Source organism: Sparus aurata, chromosome 23 (assembly GCF_900880675.1).
Source record: "Sparus aurata chromosome 23, fSpaAur1.1, whole genome shotgun sequence".
NCBI lineage: Eukaryota > Metazoa > Chordata > Actinopteri > Spariformes > Sparidae > Sparus > Sparus aurata.
The window spans coordinates 24848123-24863945 of NC_044209.1; the positions used below are offsets into that span (position 1 = coordinate 24848123).

At 39.9% G+C, this 15823-nt stretch overlaps 1 protein-coding gene across 1 annotated transcript; it reads left to right on the forward strand.

Annotated features, from left to right (window-relative positions):
* Positions 1 to 5229: 5229 nt before the first annotated feature.
* On the forward strand, positions 5230 to 15823 carry LOC115575702 (myosin heavy chain, fast skeletal muscle-like). Its single transcript, XM_030407939.1, has 39 exons — positions 5230 to 5433; positions 5677 to 5820; positions 5933 to 6089; positions 6203 to 6230; positions 6319 to 6436; positions 6525 to 6617; positions 6701 to 6764; positions 6858 to 6956; positions 7049 to 7152; positions 7236 to 7374; positions 7550 to 7668; positions 7752 to 7901; positions 7979 to 8149; positions 8255 to 8561; positions 8968 to 9038; positions 9121 to 9208; positions 9297 to 9414; positions 9532 to 9655; positions 9753 to 9889; positions 10030 to 10285; positions 10465 to 10707; positions 10796 to 10972; positions 11108 to 11253; positions 11363 to 11453; positions 11554 to 11943; positions 12033 to 12159; positions 12299 to 12417; positions 12712 to 12908; positions 12996 to 13179; positions 13285 to 13450; positions 13624 to 13748; positions 13871 to 14179; positions 14268 to 14471; positions 14561 to 14686; positions 14775 to 14945; positions 15075 to 15179; positions 15263 to 15358; positions 15464 to 15595; positions 15716 to 15823. The coding sequence occupies exons 1-39, from the start codon at positions 5230 to 5232 to the stop codon at positions 15731 to 15733; spliced, it is 5817 nt and encodes a 1938-aa protein (XP_030263799.1). The 3' UTR covers positions 15734 to 15823.

Genomic DNA, 15823 nt, shown 5'->3' on the forward strand with positions numbered 1-15823 from the left:
TGAATCCTGTCACTTCCTTTCTTTAATAATTTATTTGGTTGACCAGTGAAATCAGTCCAAAACTAAGCAGAGCATTAGCCTTGTAATGTCATATGGTAGAGTATTTGCAGCATGGTACTGATCAACAAGCAAGCAATCAAGCAATTTTCAGTATGGTAAAAGAATAATACTTTAAGGGTTTTTAGTAATTATCATAGTTTTTAAAATACGTTTTCCTTTAAAAATATTTGGTGCTTTTTAAAAAGCGTTGTTCTTCCAGTGGTGGCATGTTTTGTGAAGCACTAGTGAGTTTGTGGCAGTACTAGCAGTAAAATGCTTACAAACACCCCCAACCTACATAAAAATATAAACAGAAATATGTATATCTACAGCAATGCCAAGTGTCAATTGCTTTTTTAATAAACAAATACCTCTTAAATAATGATCAAACAGAAATGTGCTTTTACAAGCTCTCAAGTCCCCAATGACATGAAATGTGAAAAACTGAAATGTGCAGTCTGCAGTGTGTCATGGACAGATTCAGAATGGGAGTGAGTCCAACCTGGGTGCCATTCCCCACCTCTCTTTAGCCTTCACAAATGGATGTCTTCACACCGCGATTGGCTGGGAGGGGAATGCCCCAAGCTGCTTCATTAATTAGAAGTCAGTCTCCTCACCCTGCGTACAAGTGATCTGAATCCACTGCAATCAGTCCAGAAGATTTTTCAATTTAGCCCAAACCGCTGGACAGCGAGCAGCTTCCATATGCCATAAGGAGGAGAGGTCAGATGGTCTTTGAGACACTGAAATGCCCTCTGACACTCGTCCGTCCACTGAAACACAGCTCCTTTCCTTTTCAGAGCGTTAAGAGGCTCTGCAATTGTTGAAAACTTAGGTATGGGTTCCTTAGTCATGCAGCGCTTCCGTCTTTGCCGGATCTCCACGGTCTACATCCATACTAACTACATGACCCAGGGATTTAAATTTGGGGCAGGGATGTCTTTAGAATAGATGTCATCCAGGTACACTATGCAGCATTCTCCAAGGCTGCTCCGCAGCACATGATTTAGCAGCCTCAGGAATGTGGCATGACCCAAAAAAAGGAACAACCCAAAAGATGTGACAAACCCTGTCATTGGCTGGCTTTCAGGGTCCATTTCCACCTGTAAATAACCGCTGTTAAAATCTAGGGTGGGGAAAACAGTTCAGCATGCCAGTGACTCAGAAATCTCAGTAATGGCTGGCAGAGGATAGGAATCTCCCTCACTCTGTTTATTAATACAACAGAAATGTACAGAAAATTGGGGGAGTTACCAATTTGTTTCAAGGCATCAATACAATTGGAAAAGCCCATGTAGAAGAGGAAGGCACAATAATGCCCTGTTAGAACATGTCTTCCATCTGCTTCTGAAAAATCCTCCACTTTTGAAGGGGCAGTGTATAGCGGCACCAGGACTGCACAGTGAGCCTGCTGCAAGGTCTGAAGTCCAGCAACACTTGCAGTATAGTATGAACACTTTGACCTCCTCAGACTTTTTACCTCCACATGGGGACATGGGGCCATAAATCTCTTCTCTGCCCCTACCATTTGAGAATAAAAAAAAAAAAAACAATGGGGTGAAGAAAGGACAGCCAAATGCAAGTGACAGTGGAAGTGGAAGTAGATGACTCTACTGCTGTACTCAACTAGACACACTCTTAAGAAAATAGACCACTAAGCAGCCTGAAAGGTCATTACCCCAAGATAAATTACTACAAAGAAAAATATGTGTAATTCCAAAATTTTAAAAACAATGCTAAAGAAGAAGGCTAAAATTAAACGTTGACCTGGCATTTGCATCTTGGAGGAGAATGAGGTCCTCAGCGAATTTCATTTAATAGAAGATTCCAAAATGTTAAAGCAACAAAAAATACAACAAATGAGTCCAAATAAGTGATCACCTTTTTACACAAACAATATTAAGATTTGTTGATTTGAAATTTTGAAATTTAGTTTATTTGAAAACAGGGACAGTGCACATTAATAACATTACTGTAAATGCGCCAGAATTAGCCAAGAGGCTATTTTTCATCTGTAGTCCCTAGACAGATGTTAAAGTCAACCTTTAAAACAAAACAGAATATATAAAAAATAAGATTAAAATTACAAAATTACTAGCCAGGGCAATCTACAAAACATGCACAGCAGTTAACAAACATGACAAAATAGCATATATAACATCAGTTTAGAAAACATCATTCAAGACTCAAGACACATCACACCACAGCATGCAAAGCAGAAGCACAAATACAGAATGCATGCAACACAATAAAAACAAGACCACAATAAGACAGCACGCAGTAAAAAGAGAAGATGGCTACAGGTTCAGCACAGATGGACCGAGGACAGGAAGGTGTCATCAAGTGTTAGTGCTGACAGAGCTGAGCACCAATTAACTATCTCTTCAAATGAGCTCTGAATAAACTATAGCTATTCAGCTCTCTAATAGTTGCTGGGATGGAATTCCATTCTAGTGCAGTTCTAACAGAGAATGCAGACTGACTAAAAGAACTTTTCCTAAGTGGAATAATACAGTCTCCTCTTGCTGCACCTCTTGTGAACCCATATGCAGTTGTTCTTATGTTGACGAGCTGTCTGAGCGGAGGAGAGGTGGAACCATGTATAATCTTGTACATAAGACAAGTATTTACATATTTAATCAAATTGTCCCAACTCAGCAGGTTATATTTTCTTAATATTGAGCAATGATGAAAATGTACTGGTTTCTTGTCAAGGATTTTAACTGTTCGTTTATACAGAGATTCTATTGGTTTTAGAGAAGTGTTACTAGCCTGCGACCAGATAGTTAAACACTAGATGATATGGGAAAAAACCATAGAATGCATATACATCTTAGCCGCCTCTGTTGACATATAATCTCGAATGAACCTGAAGTTTCAGAGATTGAATTTGACCCGGTTACAGACCTTTTTCACCTGAGCCTTGAAAGAACATTCAGGTTGTCTTTTTAGAAACATAACAAGCTCCCTGGATGAACTACAAATGTATTCTTTACAGCAGACACACACACATATATGAACACAAACACACACACACACATACACACGCGCATTGTTGCACCAGGACATATGTCAAAAAATACAGTGCATTCAAAAAGTCGCTGTGTATCCATTGTTAGATCGATAAAAATCTATCTTAAATGATGTAATCAAAATCAGCAGCAACTAAATTTAAGCAGTGGTGGAAAATACTAGTGTCAGCCACTTGGACACTTTTGTTATGGACACCACCTGCTCAAATCAGGATGTATCCTAAGAGCCAACTCAAAAGAACTCAACATAAATTAAGAAGAAAGTTGAATGGTTCACTCTCTTTCTGATAGGGGTTTAGTATTTCCATGTGTAGGTGTTTGACTCAAAACGGCGATAAATTACGTGACCCATTAAGATTGTCTTGGGCACTTATAATGGTACTTGAATAGATGTCACCTTCTTCGTATCAAATGTAGTAACTGGAGAAGATCAATTTGTTAAATTTATTTTGGTCCTGATCTTAAAGGAGTTGCCAACTGTTTTCATGTCCATTTAGGGAGTTATCCAAAAGATTCCTGTTTTTAATAGAGGAATATGAGATGTGCCAGTCTCCTGTAATCGTAAACTAGAAACATTTGGGGACAATTCCAAAACTAAGGTCTTTGCATTCATCTGACATGACTCACAACAGTAGTGCAATGTGAAAAAAAGAACAGTGCTATGAATTTCATTTATAAGGTCAGAGTAAGTAGAGCACAACCACATCTATACGTTTCATGGTAATGATATAAGTACAACCTATATGTTTGTACTACAGATGTACTTTATTATTTAATAAACATGTAAATACAACTACAACGCTCATGTAAGTGTCATTTATGGGTGAACTCAAGTGTCCTGAAATTGAATACTAATGGATTTTGGAAGACTTTTGGAAAACTAACCCCCGATGCTGTCCATTCATTTAAGGAAAGATGTTCAAAACAAATCCCAACGTCAGCGTTGCTTAAATCAAGGAGTATAATGATTGGAATCAGACACAAACCACATTCTGCACTATGAAATAATTTAACTTTCATGCTTCCATAAGACTTATTTTGTTGACTGGAATATTTTCATGTTCTCATGTAGCAACTTTTACAAGTGCAATTTCAGCAATTCTTCGCTGCTGCAATTCCTATTTTGAGTAACTGAATGGAGACTTGGGTCATAGGAAACATGCCTTATAAAAGCATTTAATCATGAATTAAATTCAAACAGACACATTGTCCACATTACATCCAAGGTTACAATCAAATCAAATCAAATCCAATCCAATCCAATCAAACGTATAACATCACAATGTATCCTGTAATTTTAAAGCTGTAGTTACAAAGAAATATGCAAACCCTGTCCTTAAACATCACTGCCCGAAATAAGCAACAGGATGAAAAGAAGCCATGACCAAACCAAGCGAGAGACTGCTGCTGACCAGGCAATCTCTCCCTCTATAAAAGAGGCAGCTCTGAGCTACTGCATTAACTGAAGCTCCATTACAGGTGAGTGTTTTCACTTTGACCTCAGTTTTTACTGTTCTTTATTAGTCAGTGAAGTTAATGTGTTGCTAATTACTTGTCAGTAATTCTATGGCAGAGTTACCTGGGTGGTAGTCTTGACTAGACATTATTCCAAAACAATTTTCTTGATATACACCTATCACATTTAAGAAGTATGTTTCTGCAAAAGAAAAGAAAAACAAAAAACAAAATTTTTTAGTGTGTACTTGCATCTAATACACACTACGTTTCATCACATACATACTGACTAATCATTAAGAGCAATACTATTTCTCTGCTAGTGAGGGCAGTTGAGGGGATGGAAGAGTATTTTAGTGGTTTAATGACTGACTTTGACTTTAGTGATTCAATTCATTACAGTTTGAATGTATTTTATACATCTATAAACATTCTGCCATCTTTTCCTTCATCTGTTTTCTAATTGGCTAAATTTCCACAGAAAAATTTTTGTACTCATGTCTAATCACATATTTACAGGATCTCCCAACTCCACCAGAGACGCCAACGCTCAGTTGTTTTCTGAACTAGCTGAGGTAAAAGATTTCACCATAAAAGACTTTAAATCTCCGTAATCAGCTGGGCAGAAGACCATAGCTATGTCATGTTGATATATCAACACTATTGTGGACTTCATCTTTTCAGTCTCCACTGAAGTGCCACCATGAGCACAGACGCAGAGATGGAGCAGTATGGGGAGGCGGCGGTCTTCCTCCGGAAGCCAGAGAGGGAGAGGCTTGAGGCACAAACCTTACCTTTTGATGCCAAAACTGCCTTTTTTGTGGCTGAGCCTGCGGAGATGTACCTCAAGGGTAAACTTGTAAAGAAAGAGGGTGGAAAAGCCACGGTGGAAACCGACTGTGGAAAGGCAAGTGATTCACTATTTTACTTTTTTCAACAAAACTACTCAATCGATTTCCATCTAAGATACATGTATATAGGATAGAATTTACATTTATTTCAAACAAAATCTTAGTAAAACATTCTGTTAACTATTTGTTGCTCATTGTATTCAGGCTCAAACTCACACTGTGAACAACAATGTGATCCATGTGATGAACTTTTGAAATTATTTCTTAGTTAAATACGTTATACTGTGTTTGCTGTTCAGACGATCACAGTAAAAGAGGAGGACATCCATCCCAGGAACCCTCCCAAGTATGACAAAATTGAGGACATGGCCATGATGACCCACCTCAATGAGCCTTGCGTGTTGTATAACCTCAAAGAGCGTTATGCATCATGGATGATCTACGTGAGTTTCCCCACTATGCTAATTTAATGTACATGTAAATATGTATAGAGTATGTGTATCTACATGGAAATCAAATGAAATCACACTATGTTTATGCTTTTTACTATTTCAGACCTACTCTGGGTTGTTCTGCGTTGTCGTGAATCCCTATAAGTGGCTTCCTGTGTATGATACTACATGTGTACAAGCATACAGAGGCAAGAAGAGGATTGAGGCTCCACCCCACATCTTCTCCATCTCTGACAATGGCTATCAGTTCATGCTCACTGGTAAGATAAAAAATATCAGTGTTGGAATCTAAACACACAGAGGTAAAATCTTCCATTGAAATTTATTAACAGAAAAAGAAATCTCATGTCAAGCATTTATGTTTGTGTCTCAGATCGTGAGAACCAGTCTGTCCTGATTACGTGAGTATAAAACACACTATCCTGCTATAACTTTACTAACTTAATAATAATGAAGCAAAATTTTGATAATATGTCTTGTGTACCCCAGTGGAGAATCCGGTGCTGGAAAGACTGTCAACACCAAGCGTGTCATCCAGTACTTTGCAACAATTGCAGCTATTGGAGCTAAGAAGTCTGATGCACCGCAACAGCAAAGCAAAATTAAGGTGAAATTGGTTGTTTCAGATGAAAGTGTTTGTCAGAGGAAAGTTAATTTGAATGTATAGCTCATGTAATTCAAATCTTCTCTTGCAGGGCTCTCTTGAGGACCAGATTGTTGCGGCCAACCCTCTGTTGGAGGCCTATGGTAATGCCAAGACTGTGAGGAATGACAACTCCTCTCGTTTTGTAAGTACAGGAGAAAATATCTTGAGACTTTTTTCATTCCTCCATTTAAAAAAACTGATGAGATGAATGATCTGGCTGTCTAGGGTAAATTTATCAGGATCCACTTTGGCACTACTGGAAAGCTGGCTTCAGCTGATATTGAAACATGTAAGATTCAATTATGGTATTCGTCCCTATCCATTAATTTAATTAATAATCTAGGCTCTGATAAAGTTAGCAATTTAAATGTCTTCTTCTTAGATCTGCTGGAGAAGTCTCGTGTCACCTTCCAGTTGTCTGCTGAGAGGAGCTACCATATCTTCTACCAGCTGATGACTGGCCACAAGCCTGAGCTCTTGGGTATGTTATTATACCAATTTTAAATAAGACTTTAAACAATATCATAAAAAAAACATCAAACAATACTATGTAATTCTCCTGTCCTCCTCTAGAGGCTCTTCTGATCACAACCAACCCCTACGACTACCCAATGATCAGTCAGGGTGAAATTACTGTGAAAAGCATTGATGATGTGGAGGAGTTCATTGCAACAGATGTAAGACAACAATTTAGTTAAAGAGATAGTATACAGGGGAAAATGGTTTGCATACCAATAACTTTGCTTAATTTACACTGCAGACTGCCATTGACATCTTGGGCTTCACTGCTGAGGAGAAATTGGGCATCTACAAGCTGACTGGAGCTGTGGTTCATCATGGTGGCATGAAATTCAAGCAGAAGCAGCGTGAGGAGCAGGCTGAACCAGATGGCAATGAGGGTAATTTCTGAAATAATACACTCTTATCATGTAAGCTTTCTGGTGTATAAGATACTACACAAGTTAGTGTGTATTTATAATTCCATGAGGGATGGGTCATGTTAATGACCAAACACGAAAACAAAGTATTCCTTCATGCATTGTTCTTTCTTTTTATTTTTTTTCTCTCAATTAGAGGCTGATAAAATCGCCTACCTCCTGGGCCTGAACTCAGCTGACATGCTGAAAGCTCTGTGCTACCCAAGAGTCAAGGTCGGCAATGAGATGGTGACCAAAGGTCAAACCGTCCCACAGGTAAAAAGACGGAATTGGGTGTTTACATTTCCAAATAGAAATATCACACTCATAAATCCCCACACTTTAATTCTTATATTTAGGTCAACAATTCTGTCAGCGCTCTGTGCAAATCCATCTATGAGAAAATGTTCTTGTGGATGGTGGTCCGTATCAATGAGATGCTGGACACAAAGCAGTCAAGACAGTTCTTCATTGGAGTGTTGGATATCGCTGGATTTGAGATCTTTGATGTAAGTTTTAGAAAATCAACCTTTCTGAGAGATTCAAACCAATTTTGGCATGAAACTAAACTTTTCTACAACTACAGTTCAACAGCTTGGAGCAACTCTGCATCAACTTCACCAATGAAAAACTGCAACAGTTCTTCAACCACACAATGTTTGTCCTGGAGCAAGAGGAGTACAAGAAGGAAGGTATTGTTTGGGAGTTCATTGACTTCGGTATGGACTTGGCTGCCTGCATTGAGCTTATTGAGAAGGTAATATACCACTTTGTTAAATAAGTTCGATTTTTCCATTGAAGTACAGATGTTTGCTTCCTCAGGTAATTTCTTTTCTTACCATGAAATGTAAATTCTTCTCAGCCAATGGGCATCTTCTCCATCCTTGAAGAGGAGTGCATGTTCCCCAAGGCCTCTGACACAACTTTCAAGAACAAGCTGCATGATCAGCATCTTGGCAAGACCAAGGCCTTTGAGAAGCCAAAGCCTGGAAAGGGCAAGGCTGAAGCTCACTTCGCCCTGGTTCACTATGCTGGCACAGTGGAATACAATATCAATGGTTGGCTGGACAAGAACAAGGACCCCCTGAATGATTCAGTTGTTCAGCTTTACCAGAAATCTTCAAATAAACTGCTGGCGTTACTGTATGTAGCCATGCCTGGAGCTGACGGTAAGACAGAAAAGTGAGCAGAGTGCACAGAAACTCTGTGTACCTTGCACAGATGTGTAAACCTCCTATTTTCTACTGTTATAGTGAGCATTGTTGCCGCCGAAAAAACGGTGTGTCTGTTTCAATTGAGTTGGACCACCTAAGAAACTTCTCTGTGGTAATATATTCATGTAGGAAAATTTAAAAGAGTGAAATCAACATTCCAGAGACAAAAGGTTACTGCTGTGTAATCCAGTGCCAGTAAAAAAATTCAGTATTTTGCAAAACAGAGGCTGCTGGTTGAAATTGAAATAAAGAAATACACATTCAACATGGAAGATATCTTGAACCACTTACTGCAGAGTATTATTATTTTTATTATTATTATTTGGTACCATTAATAAAAATGTCATGTTGTGCAAAATAGAGGGAGCTGGTGGCAAGAAGGCTGGTAAGAAGAAGGGTGGTTCCTTCCAGACTGTGTCTGCTCTTTTCAGGGTATGTATTGTTTTATACTTTTGGACAACTTTTAACAATCTCAACTTAAAATATTCGTAAGCTATTATTTTGTGATCCACAGGAGAACTTGGGCAAGTTGATGACCAACTTGAGGAGCACTCACCCTCACTTTGTCCGCTGTCTGATTCCCAATGAAACAAAGACCCCAGGTAAGAAGCACATGACCCAGAATTGTGCACTGTCTGTCACATGGTCGTGTAAAGAAGCGTTTTGATACAATGAATTTGCAATGTGCAGGTCTTATGGAGAACTTCTTGGTCATCCACCAGCTGAGGTGTAATGGTGTGCTGGAGGGCATCAGAATCTGCAGAAAGGGCTTCCCCAGCAGAATCCTCTATGGTGACTTCAAGCAGAGGTGACTGCAGTTTTCATTAAAAGCAAGTCAAGTTGATTTCCGTAGAAGTATTAGGATGGTAAACACCAAGAAAAAGTGGGAGGAAGATAAAAGGAACAACATGATTTTCTCTTGTAGATACAAAGTATTGAATGCCAGTGTCATCCCTGAGGGACAGTTCATTGACAACAAGAAAGCTTCAGAGAAGCTGCTGGGCTCCATTGATGTGGACCACACTCAGTACAAGTTTGGACACACAAAGGTTCATCCCCAAAGACAGTTCTATCAGATTTACTTGTGTGGTTATCATATTATACCCATATGCACTTAATACTAATTCGCCCCACTTGACAACATAGGTGTTCTTCAAAGCTGGTCTGCTGGGTACCCTGGAGGAGATGAGAGATGAGAAACTGGCTACGCTGGTGACCATGACTCAGGCTCTCTGCAGAGGATATGTCATGAGGAAGGAGTTTGTTAAGATGATGGAGAGGAGGTAGGATTCTTTTACTGTACCCTAAACTGTATTTTTCAAATGTGTAGTTGATATATATATTTCAAATTGTTAGACCAAGAAGCTCTTTAAAATAACGTTTCTTAAGAAGTGACACTTTCTACATATATCTTATTCTCCAGGGAAGCTATCTACTCTATCCAGTACAACATCCGTTCATTCATGAATGTTAAGAACTGGCCATGGATGAATCTCTACTTCAAGATCAAGCCTCTCCTGAAGAGTGCCGAGACTGAGAAGGAGCTGCAGCAGATGAAGGAGAACTACGATAAGATGAAAACAGACCTGGCTACTGCCCTGGCCAAGAAGAAGGAACTGGAGGAGAAGATGGTTTCCCTGATACAGGAGAAGAATGACCTGCAACTCCAAGTGGCTTCAGTAAGTAGGAAACAAAGGAAGTATAATTCTATCACACATATACTTCACTTATTGTACTATGTTGCTTAAATTATTATATATTTAGGTGAGATAAGAAGAGGCCATTGACTTCTATTACCACAGAATATATCAATCTTTTCAAACTTTTAAATGTATCGTATGTTCATTGTGTACAATAGGAAGTCGATAACCTCTCTGATGCTGAGGAAAGATGTGAAGGGCTCATTAAGAGCAAGATCCAACTCGAGGCCAAACTCAAAGAGACAACCGAGAGACTGGAGGATGAAGAGGAAATCAATGCTGAGCTGACGGCCAAGAAGAGGAAGCTGGAGGACGAATGCTCTGAGCTGAAGAAAGACATTGATGACTTGGAGCTCACTTTGGCTAAAGTGGAGAAGGAGAAACATGCCACAGAAAACAAGGTTTGGATTATTTTAACCCACATTCATTTAAACACAGACCATGTCAATATAATCTGATGGAAATTATGTACTTCTCACATCTATTTAGGTGAAAAACCTGACAGAGGAGATGGCATCTCAAGATGAGTCTATTGCCAAGTTAACCAAAGAGAAGAAAGCCCTCCAAGAGAGCCACCAGCAAACACTTGATGATCTCCAGGCAGAGGAAGACAAAGTCAACACTCTGACCAAAGCCAAGACAAAGCTGGAACAGCAAGTGGACGATGTATGAAAACAGGGTTTTAATTGCCATTCAATGATATAGATTCAAAATGATGTATAATGTAAATCATGTTTCTTTGTAATGACACACTGTCATTTGAATACCTTAAATCATTTATAATTAACTGTCATGTGATAGCTCGAGGGGTCACTGGAGCAAGAGAAGAAGCTCCGCATGGACCTTGAGAGAGCCAAGAGGAAGCTTGAAGGAGATCTGAAACTAGCCCAGGAATCCATCATGGATCTGGAGAATGACAAACAGCAATCTGATGAGAAAATCAAGAAGTAAGGTTTTTGATTTAGGTTATTAATCACCTTTTCAGCATCTTAAACATTACACTCCAACAACAGTACAAACTATGACAGTGAAAGCTTTCTTTTTATCCTCATCAAGGAAAGAATTTGAAACCAGCCAGCTCCTCAGCAAGATTGAGGATGAACAGTCGCTCGGTGCTCAGCTTCAGAAGAAGATCAAGGAGCTCCAGGTGAGGAGCTATACAATGTTATATACATGCAAATCAAACTCAGTAAATCAAAAACACCACATTATATTCAAGTCAATTAACCTTCTTTCCTCAAATCTAGGCTCGTATTGAGGAGCTGGAGGAAGAGATTGAGGCTGAGAGGGCTGCTCGGGCTAAGGTTGAGAAGCAGAGGGCTGACCTCTCCAGGGAGCTTGAGGAGATCAGTGAGAGGCTCGAGGAGGCTGGTGGAGCAACAGCTGCTCAGATTGAGATGAGCAAGAAGCGTGAAGCTGAGTTCCAGAAGTTGCGCCGGGATCTTGAAGAGTCAACCCTGCAACATGAAGCAACCGCATCAGCTCTCCGCAAGAAGCAGGCAGACAGTGTTGCAGAGCTGGGAGAGCAGATCGACAACCTCCAGCGTGTCAAGCAGAAGCTGGAGAAGGAGAAGAGCGAGTACAAGATGGAGATTGATGACCTCTCCAGCAACATGGAGGCTGTTGCTAAAGCTAAGGTGAGTTGTTTGTTTAAAGATGAGGTATTTGCAGTAGTCTTAAATTTAGAGAAAAAAACACCAATGCACATCATGTTTTTTGTTGATAGGGCAACTTAGAAAAAATGTGCAGAACTGTTGAGGACCAGTTCAGTGAGCTCAAAGCCAAAAATGATGAGAATGTTCGCCAGCTGAACGACATTAATGGACAGAAGGCAAGACTGCAGACAGAGAATGGTGAGTGTAATGGAATGAAACTTACTGATGGAAGTTATTAATGAGAATTTTAATGATAAAAAAATCTCATTCATACATATTCACTCAGTTATTAATAAGTATTTTAATAATAAAAAACTATTTATACATTGTCATTCAGGTGAGTTCTCCCGCCAGCTTGAAGAGAAGGAAGCTCTTGTTTCCCAGCTGACCAGAGGAAAACAGGCCTTCACTCAGCAGATTGAGGAGCTTAAGAGACACGTTGAGGAGGAAGTCAAGGTGAACAAGTTTACATGCCTTGTTATTACATGTCAACAGGGGGTATATTCTCTTTTTCAAATGTAGTCATTCATAATATGTATCATGATACTGTAGTAAGATTTAAAATAACCTTTTATGAATTACATTTTTTGACAAATGCTGAAAAGTTACATGATACTGAGTAGCAAATATGATAGATGCAGAAACAGTCTTGAGGATTCAAAACTAAATGGCTACATCAAAATGATTAAACTTAAAATAAAGTTCTTCCACTTCATAGGTATGATACTAATGTTTTGTCATGTTCAACAGGCCAAGAATGCCCTGGCCCATGCAGTTCAGTCAGCTCGCCATGACTGTGATCTGCTCAGAGAGCAGTTTGAGGAGGAGCAGGAGGCCAAAGCTGAGCTACAGAGAGGAATGTCCAAGGCCAACAGTGAGGTGGCTCAGTGGAGAACCAAATATGAGACTGATGCTATCCAGCGCACTGAGGAGCTGGAGGAGTCCAAGTATATAATCCTTTCTACTGTTCCAAAGATAAATCCCGTTTTGCTATCTTTGTTCACTTAAGCTCAAATAATTCCTCTTCACTACAGGAAAAAGCTGGCCCAGCGCTTGCAGGATGCTGAGGAATCCATTGAGGCTGTGAACTCCAAGTGTGCCTCTTTGGAGAAGACCAAGCAGAGGCTGCAGGGTGAGGTGGAGGACCTCATGATTGATGTTGAGAGAGCCAATGCTCTGGCTGCCAACCTTGACAAGAAGCAGAGGAACTTTGATAAGGTAAATGGTTAAACTGGTAATCAACACCAGTTTTGTAGCGAGAAACAAGTACCTTAATTAATTTATCGTCATTGCATTAATATATTTGGACCTTTACAATTCTAGGTCCTTGCAGAATGGAAACAGAAGTATGAGGAGGGCCAGGCAGAGCTGGAGGGAGCTCAGAAGGAGGCTCGTTCTCTCAGCACTGAACTGTTCAAGATGAAGAACTCTTATGAGGAGGCTCTGGATCACCTGGAGACCATGAAGAGAGAGAACAAGAACCTGCAGCGTATGCCAATCTTACTGTATTCAATGTAACGATCATATCCATTGTAAAGGTTCTTCTTTAACCTATACTAGTGTAGTCTATGAGCATTATTTGGTTGTAAAAGCAGTGACATATTTTCCAGATGTAATCTGCACATACAGTTCTAACTACATTTGACTTTGGTTGTTCTACAGAGGAGATCTCAGACCTGACTGAACAGATTGGTGAGACTGGAAAGAGTATCCATGAGTTGGAGAAAGCCAAGAAGACTGTAGAGACTGAGAAGTCTGAAATTCAGTCAGCACTGGAGGAAGCTGAGGTAAAATCTTGATGACATTATTGAACCACTATGATAAAATACATGGTTAAAATGTAGTTATGTATTCATTTAGAATTTATTCCTGCCAAAAATAGCTTTTGTTGTGTTTGTGACTTTTTAAGGGCACACTGGAGCATGAGGAGGCCAAAATTCTCCGTGTCCAGCTTGAGCTCAACCAGATCAAAGGTGAGGTTGACAGGAAGCTGGCAGAGAAGGATGAGGAGATGGAGCAGATCAAGAGGAACAGCCAGAGGGTGATTGACTCCATGCAGAGCACTCTTGATTCTGAGGTCAGGAGCAGGAATGATGCCCTGAGAGTCAAGAAGAAGATGGAGGGAGACCTGAATGAGATGGAGATTCAGCTGAGCCATTCCAACAGGCAGGCTGCTGAGTCTCAGAAACAACTGAGGAATGTCCAGGGACAACTCAAGGTAAGATTTTTTTCATAACTAAATGTAATTTTTTTCTTTTAATCAAAAGAAAATTACATATATTTTCTTTTTCTGTCTTCAATGTCAGGATGCCCAACTGCACCTTGATGATGCTGTCAGGGGACAGGAAGACATGAAGGAGCAGGTTGCCATGGTGGAGCGTAGAAATGGCCTGATGGTGGCTGAGATCGAGGAGCTGAGAGCAGCTCTGGACCAGACAGAGAGAGCACGCAAAGTGGCTGAGCAGGAGTTGGTTGATGCTAGTGAACGCGTTGGACTGCTTCACTCTCAGGTATGTTTTCATTAATTCACAAGAATTTTATCTAATCAAAGATGTGAGACACATACCAATTAACACTGTCTATTCTTGGTCAAATTCAGAACACCAGTCTCATGAACACCAAGAAGAAGCTGGAGTCTGACCTCGTCCAGGTTCAAGGTGAAGTGGATGATGCTGTTCAGGAATCAAGAAATGCTGAAGAGAAAGCCAAGAAGGCTATTACTGATGTGAGTTAACACCTTCAAGAACCGGTCTGCTTGTATGTGTTCAATAAATAGTGATTGTTTTTTTATTACAGACTTTTTATCATTTCAGGCTGCCATGATGGCTGAGGAGCTTAAGAAGGAGCAGGACACCAGTTCTCATCTGGAGAGGATGAAGAAGAACCTGGAGGTCACAGTCAAGGACCTCCAGCACCGTCTGGATGAGGCTGAGAACCTCGCCATGAAGGGTGGCAAGAAGCAGCTCCAGAAACTGGAGTCCAGGGTATGAACTGTATATAAAAAATTCCTAATAGGTTGTTTTTGGAGGCACATCATTTTTATTATGCCTTTTATTATTTCAACTTAAATCTTTGCGTGGAAGACTGATATATTATTTATCATCAAATTACAGGTACGTGAGCTGGAGAGTGAAGTTGAGGCGGAGCAGAGACGTGGAGCTGATGCTGTAAAAGGAGTTCGCAAATATGAGAGGAGAGTGAAGGAGCTGACATACCAGGTAAGCCTCACTGAAAAAGTCCCCTAACCTCTAATTCATTCTCTAGTTTTCTTCACATACTGTATAATCTTGTATCTGTACAGACTGAGGAGGACAAGAAGAATGTGAAAAGACTTCAGGATCTGGTGGACAAGCTGCAGCTTAAAGTGAAATCTTACAAGAGACAGGCTGAGGAGGCTGTAAGTCAAATACATAATGTGGCACATCATTGACAGCTGATTTAATAATAACATCACTATTAACTGTCTTGTAACTACGCCAACATACCTCTAAACACTTAACAGGAGGAGCAGGCCAACACCCACATGTCCAGGCTCAGGAAGGTTCAGCATGAGTTTGAGGAAGCTCAGGAGCGTGCTGACATTGCTGAGTCCCAGGTCAACAAGCTGAGAGTCAAGAGCCGTGATGCTGGAAAGGTATGTTTGTTTTTAAAATAATTTGATGCTGTGAACTTTCACTGATGACAGTGTGAATCAATATCACTTCTTAAATAATACCCAAATAATAATAATAGTTTTTCATCCCTCTTTTTTTAGTCTGATTCTGCTGAGTAAGTGTCATCATCCTTTAGGCCTTTCAACAGAGTTCATAAAATATGAACCATGTTTGGGGTTTCTTTACAATAAAGACGATACCTTTCATCA

What these genes read in the sequence shown, in the direction of transcription:
- LOC115575702 (XM_030407939.1), top strand. Translation starts at nt 5,230, where the DNA reads ATGAGCACAGACGCAGAGATGGAGCAGTATGGGGAGGCGGCGGTCTTC. An exon ending in TCTGATGAGAAAATCAAGAA is followed by an intron (nt 11,254 to 11,362) that starts GTAAGGTTTTTG and finishes ATCCTCATCAAG; the next exon opens with GAAAGAATTTGAAACCAGCC. An exon ending in TTGGACTGCTTCACTCTCAG is followed by an intron (nt 14,472 to 14,560) that starts GTATGTTTTCAT and finishes GGTCAAATTCAG; the next exon opens with AACACCAGTCTCATGAACAC.